Source organism: Astatotilapia calliptera, chromosome 10 (assembly GCF_900246225.1).
Source record: "Astatotilapia calliptera chromosome 10, fAstCal1.2, whole genome shotgun sequence".
Classification (NCBI taxonomy): Eukaryota; Metazoa; Chordata; class Actinopteri; order Cichliformes; family Cichlidae; genus Astatotilapia; species Astatotilapia calliptera.
Genome location: NC_039311.1, coordinates 23,065,566 through 23,072,237, shown reverse-complemented (window position 1 = coordinate 23,072,237; position 6,672 = coordinate 23,065,566). Strand labels below are relative to the sequence as shown.

General features: G+C 37.7%; 1 protein-coding gene across 1 annotated transcript; it reads right to left on the bottom strand.

The window, feature by feature from the left end:
- Positions 1-747: 747 nt before the first annotated feature.
- LOC113030538 (uncharacterized) lies at positions 748-6,197 on the bottom strand. Its single transcript, XM_026182066.1, has 5 exons — positions 6,037-6,197; positions 2,880-3,339; positions 2,104-2,172; positions 1,790-1,936; positions 748-1,095 (listed from the first exon to the last, which is right to left on the bottom strand). Exons 2-5 carry the CDS (start codon positions 3,336-3,338, stop codon positions 877-879), a joined length of 894 nt encoding a protein of 297 aa, XP_026037851.1. The 5' UTR covers position 3,339; positions 6,037-6,197; the 3' UTR covers positions 748-876.
- Positions 6,198-6,672: the final 475 nt, after the last annotated feature.

Sequence of the window (6,672 nt, the reverse complement as noted above, 5' to 3'; positions counted from 1 at the left end):
GGTCTGTACTGAGTCCACTGGTTTCAGGAGAACCACCTGCTGATCTACACCTATGTACATTACTTTTCTCAGTTTATATATATATACACCCACTTATTGGGAGTTATATGTCTACTTTTTAATGCACAAGTACGATACACAATCTGCAGTTTTCTAATTCTAAATATTCCTAACTATTTAAACATTTTTCAGTATCCTGCTCTGTTTGCACTCGATCTGTACTCAAATTTTAACAACTGTACTGTACTCTGCTTTGGTAACTATTGTCCATGATGTAAATATGTAACAATTGTTTCTGTTCTGTGTCCTGTTCTGTTTGTATATGTGGGGGTTTTTTTTGTGCTGCTGATACAAGCACATTTCCCCTTGTGGGACAATTAAATGATTATTCTAATCTATTCTATTCTAATTGATATCATATTCACCCAGAAATCTCGAGTTCATCATTTTGCCCTACCACAATTATTTGAATTAAAAATTAAAAGAGCAGGAATGTTAAAATCAATAATGGAAGGAATTTGTTGGCTTTTTCAAAAGGTACAAATCAAATATTGTTTATAGACCTGCCCCCTTTATTATCTACAAAATTCAACATTAAGCCTTGATCAGTTCTGTTATTCTTCTTTTTTTAAAAAACATTTTATAGACTTCCAGTGTTCCAAAAATTACAAACAAACACAAATATAAGATTATTATGTAGAATTTTTAATATATAAATACTTAACAGTTTTAGTATTTTCCAGTGTTAACTATAGTAGAGAACTTAACAAAATGTCATTAAAAATTATAAATACTGATAGGAAAAAAAATTCATACTTTTTAAGTTATAAAATACAATCACATTTCTGAACAAAGGAACGGTACGTTTTGTTTAAACTATTCGTATTGATATTTTTGAATATGTACAATATGGTTTCCCTTTATTTTAACTGTGACTTTGATTGCTGCCTCCTCCAGTTCCTTGTCAAAGGGACTCCACAGCTCATTTTGAATGTAAAGGGTCTTTCCATCCTCCAGTAACACCTCCAGGTGGTTTGGCATTTCTGCCGTGGCCACACCAATGATGAGAATTTCAGCTCGCTCCTCGACTTTTGTCTGTTGACACAGCATAGGCACACATTTAGCCCAGAAAACGTTGGGTTTCTTTATCCAACAAGAAAAAAAGAAAACCTATGGTCATCACGTGGTTTCACTAAGTCACCAAGACACATACATACACACATTATGTCTTGATGCATGCTCAATCATCCAGGTAAGTAAATTCCAAAATGCTTAATTATGTTCACCTGGAGAAAAAAAATACCCAGCACGCCCCTGCGGGCGGTCAATCCTTCAAGCTCGGGTCCTCTACTAGAGGCCTGGGAGCTTGAGGATTCTGCGCAATATCTTAGCTCTTCCCAGGACTGCGCACCACTATGTCCGGTTGGTTAGCCAACCGGACATAGTGGTGCGGGATCTCTGTCCAGAAAAGTGCAGTTCTAGGAACAGCTAAGATACTGCGCAGGACCCACAAGCTCCCAGGCCTCTGGTAGAGGACCCGAGCTTGAAGGATTGACCACCCGCAGGGGCGAGTGGTGAATTTTTCTATCTATCTATCTATCTATCTATCTATCTATCTATCTATCTATCTATCTATCTATCTATCTAGTGTTTGTGTGTGTGTGTGTGTGTGCGTACGTGCGTGCGTGTGTGTGTAAGATAATAAAATATATATAATGTTATGTCAAATTTGAAAACATAGTTTTAAACATTTGTTGATAAGACAAACAAAGGTTTAGCTTCTTCATACCTCAATCTTTGTAAATGTTGTACTCTGAAGATGTATGCCATAAGACGACTGTCTATGCTTAACGTGAGAGACGCTGATGTGGTCTCCCACGTTGAAGTTATTGGCAGCTGCCTCCCTCCAGAGGCAGATTGTCATGGCAAAACCATCCTGAAATCACAAACATGACAGAATTAAAGATTCATTAATTAATTAAATGATAACAAGTCCAGTAACTAGAAAAAAAGCTCACAGCCTCATACATTCTGTACCAGCAATGTCAAATTTGTCACATTAGTTTAACCATTTTCAATATAAAACTTAAATTCCATCATTACCTCCTTCAGCTGCAGATTTTTAAGGGGAACGTATTCTTTTCCCGACAGCACCTTCTTTACAGCAGAAACCTGAAAAGTAAATTGAAATTTAATGTCAGTAATAGTCAGTGTAGTTATCTGTGATAGGTTTTTATTTCTTCAGTAATCTGTTTAGATTATGTTATGGTTGTTGTTAAGTATTCTGCCATTTATCTTATCAGAAGCAGTTTTATCTGTATCGGTCATTAGGATGATTTTCATATACTGTGATTATGAAACAGGTTGTAGGAAATCCTTCTATAAACAATACATTTTGCAACTTAGTTTAAGTGACAGCAACATAAATGAAAAGTTTGCCAGTTTCAGGTATATAAAATCTACTTGTTTTCCATTATGAACAATTCAGGGTACTTTCTGACCATTTCTGTTGTATCTGCTTTTATTTTTATTATAAAGGATATATTTAGATTAAGACTTTTGTGCGAATTTATATACAGAAGTGTATAAAATAATTATTCTGTTTTAAATAAATAATTATTTATCAAGTAGAGACTGTTCATTAAAATCTAGCCCTTACAACACAAATGTACGTAGGCACAATGCAAATTGGCTGCAAAAATGCCAGAAATGCTCTGAGGAAAATATTTTTTAAAAATTGTGCTTAACAATCTTAACAGAATTTAGTCTCTGCTTGACAGCAAAAACCCAAATTATTTTCACTGTAAAAAATACTGGCAATAATGGCTTATTTGGAAACCTAAATCCATGTAAATTCTGATGGAACCACAAATACTTACCTCCACCACCTCCCCTTGAACTGTCATGAGTCCGTCATTTGTGGAGCTCATGTTGAGTGAGGTGAGAGGAGCAAGAGGATGCAGAAGATCCTCTGCTTGTTTTACTAGACCTTCCCTCACACTTAGGGTCGGTGCCCTAAAAAATTGTGTTCTGGGTGTGACACTAATGTTGTAAGGGGGGCCTGTGCCACTGAGTTCATGGCCTCTCATAATAAATGACCCCCCCTGCTGGACTTTAGAGGCATGTGCTTCAAATATTGTGACCTTTGTCACAGTCTGGCCATCGGTGATCGCCGCAATGGTGTTCGTCTTTGTCATCAGGGGTTTTGGTGTTGCATCTTTGAAGTCCCAGCTAATGACTTTTAGCTGGTCACAGGACTTTAAAATTTTTATGTGCAGTGGGGGTGGCCGGAAGTATGGCGTGTCAGGGCGGTTGTTGAGAAGTTTTGTCAAAGCCATTCTGAAAAAAAAGCAACACAAAAAAATATTAAGGGGTTAATACATTTCTATTATAGCAAGGGTCATATAATATGGTAACACGTGTAGCTTTTGTGCAGTCTTTTTACTTTCTGATGTCAAACAAAACTCATAAATACCTTTCTGAGGTTCCTGCTTAAAAATGACAGGCCAAAAACACAGGCCTGTCTAAAAGTTTTTTTTTTTGATATACAACGTTGGTTTTAAAATAAAGCTGACAGTTCTAAGACTTCTATGAATTAATCTAAATATTACAGCAAAGACAAGTTGGTGAAAGTAATGTTTTTTCTCACCAAATTGTTATTCATTTATTTTTTGTATTTTCTAGCATATAATCTCCTTTGAAAATACTGACAATAAACAAGAAATCATCATATGAAGATTGTCTGTGCAAAGATTGATGCTGCTGAAGTGAAACAGTGAAATTACAGTTCTATTCACAATTTGGTCTGTGGCTTTGAATTTCTAAAGAGCAGAGATGATTTAACTTTATTGAAATGCCTAAATAGTTGGGTTGCGGTCACGTGGTTCTGATGACGTGCGGAGGCAGCGCGATTTTTGAGTGGAGGGCGGAAGTAAACATGGAGGACACTGTGGAGAGTCAGGAGAGCAGCTATTGTGCAACTTTAGACCCCGTTTCTCGGGAGAGATATAAACAGATAGTTAAAAAATATATCGGACGTGATCCGTATTCTTTGAAAATGTCCGAATACACCACAGAAGTAAAGGATTTGCCTACTATCGAGGCTGTGGATATCACCAACTACTTGGTCCTCCAGACTTCTTACTACACTAGGCAGCAAATGAAAGCTTTCAAGAGTCTGGAGGCGTACAATTTTTTTGTCAGCGGGTGGGTCCACAACCTTGGAACAAAACGTCTCCGTGATGGATACAGTTTGGTGTTTGCAAGGGTGAGTGTTTGTTCTTATATTGCTTTATCTTAAACACGCTAACAGTTAGCGGTAGCGGCTTTAACGTCAACAAACATGCCACATCCTTAGGACTTCGTTAGAGTGACAGTTGTTTGTTTCAAGGTAAACCATTCTCAGCCGTCTGTTGCATATCCAAAATCGCCTCTGCACATCGATGCTGTTCTGCCTTAAGCTTCATTCTTTTCTCTCGTTTGAGAACTGATTCCGATCTGGGTTTTCGTTCGTAGCCGAGATTGACCGTCGGAGCCCAGTCCTCCGACTCTTCGTCATCCAAAGCACTTGGGCAGCCTATAGTCCCAATCAAGTCAATATTAGACTACTAACTTAAAAGCACTAAGTAAACGAGAATTTAACGACAACCTAATGCTAATAAGTTCGTTTGCAAACATAACATTACCTCTGACGAAGTGGTCGCTGCAGACACGGGCATTGGCAGACTCTGCTCCTCCCGACTGTAAACGTAAATTTAAAATCCATTTTTTCCTACGTTTTTCGGTTAGAATTTTCCATTTTTCTCCTCTTCGTTGGGCTATTTTTGGTACCCTAAAATACCGTTTATCAGTTTCTCTGGTCGACCTACTGGAGCATCCGTAAACACAACAGGACATAGGCATTTTGCGTACTGTCTGTCTGTGATTTTGCGCTTATCTTTTTCACTTCCGACCGACAGTCAAATTTCGCGCTTTACGTCGACGTCACGTCTACGTCAAATGAAACCTAGCTATTGTTCGTTGTTTCAGTATACATTCTCTCTCTCTCCCCCCCCCCCCCCCCCCCCCCCCCCACACACACACACACACACACACATAAACGTGGCTCTTTCTATTGGTCCCCTGTGTTAATTATTTGTGCCTCTCTCTATTGGTCCCCTGTGTTAATCATTTGAGCCAATAGAAAGACAGTAATGTACCCTGTTTTCACTTCAGTCTCACCCTCTGTAAGAAAATGGCTTTTTTGACGAGAGGCATTGTGGGAGATGAAGTTATTCAGAATATGGTTTCCATTAGGTTTTTGTTTAACTCTTTTAGCTTAATTCCTATTGGTTATTCAGTTTTTGTATAGCTTAATTGAGAAAGTGCTAGAAAGTGTTGTTGCCAGGGCAGAGTGCCAGCCTTAAGCAAAGTTAGAGACTCACAGCTCAAACTTAACATCTTAAAGTTTATAAAACTGTTATAGATCTTGAAGATTTGTCAAATTCGTTAAGATCTTAATATTTCATATAAAAAATTAGGACTGAAATTATTTTTCATTAATACATTTAGATCTTTTTTTCAATTAAACACCCATGAGACAATAAGTTCATCAACTATGACACCCACTAATATATTACTGTCAATAGTAAATGTGAATTTATTGATAATGAATTTCTCTGCAATAGAAACGTAACATAGGAAAAAGAAAGAAAAGTCAGATTAAGTTTTGGTACTTTGACAGTCTTTATATTGACAGCAAGTTAAATGGCTAGATCTTGTGTCTTGCCCTATATTGTATTAAGGGTAGTAAAAAAACACCCTCAAAATTCAATCCGGTTGTTCAGTCTGACGTTACTAGCCGTGTCTGGAACTAAACTCCATATATCAAACGATCACTGTGGCATTACTGAGAGCTGAAAAACTGTCTAAAGTCTTTCATCTTTAATAAAACGATCAGCGTTCTGCTCTACCAGGTGTAACAATTGAGTTTAACATCCAGGCATCCATGAAAACGGAATTCATGACATTTAACGGAGTTAGAAGTCAGATACTTACGTTTTATACAGTAAAAGCCGTCTGTGTCCCTCGAAGTAGATTCGGAAAGATCCAACAAGGTTCCCGCCGGTCTTTAAGTTACAACTTGTGACGTAATCTGTTGTCACCCGCTCTGATTGGCTAACTACGATTGTGTTTCGTGATTGGACTGCCTTGTAATGATTTTATGTTATCACTGTTTTGGGTTATTTTTGTTTGTTAACTCGTCTAATTTTAATTATGGAATTATCATTACTATTTTATAAGTCTCAAACGTAAAATTTGAGATTTATAAAATCTGTTATAGGGCTTTGGAGTTGACGTCACGCCGCAATGCATTGTGGGAGCATGTCACCATTTTATCAGGCCACGAATCAAAACAAACACACTCGTTTGGACGGAAGATACAAACCGTACTTAAAAGCAGCTCAAAACAAAAAAAAAACTTTATAGATTCAGATTATGTCGGATGCGAAGAGACGGTACTTGCAAAATATAGCGTGCATTGGAAATGTGGACCCGTATGAAAAAACGGCAGTGGAGCAGAAGCCCCGAAGCCTGATATATTTCCGTACCTGTGGAGTCAGCGCATACACAGCGAACCATTTCGCAATTATAAATGTCTGGAGGCGCACATCCGATTAACCAATGGTTGGT

Bases quoted from the DNA above. Each gene is read 5' to 3' on its own strand.
- LOC113030538 (XM_026182066.1), bottom strand. From the start codon at position 3,338: ATGGCTTTGACAAAACTTCTCAACAACCGCCCTGACACGCCATACTTC. The intron at 2,173-2,879 runs GTAAGTATTTGT...TTTACTTTTCAG, and splicing joins TTCAAGGGGAGGTGGTGGAG to GTTTCTGCTGTAAAGAAGGT. The intron at 1,937-2,103 runs GTAATGATGGAA...TTGTGATTTCAG, and splicing joins AAAATCTGCAGCTGAAGGAG to GATGGTTTTGCCATGACAAT.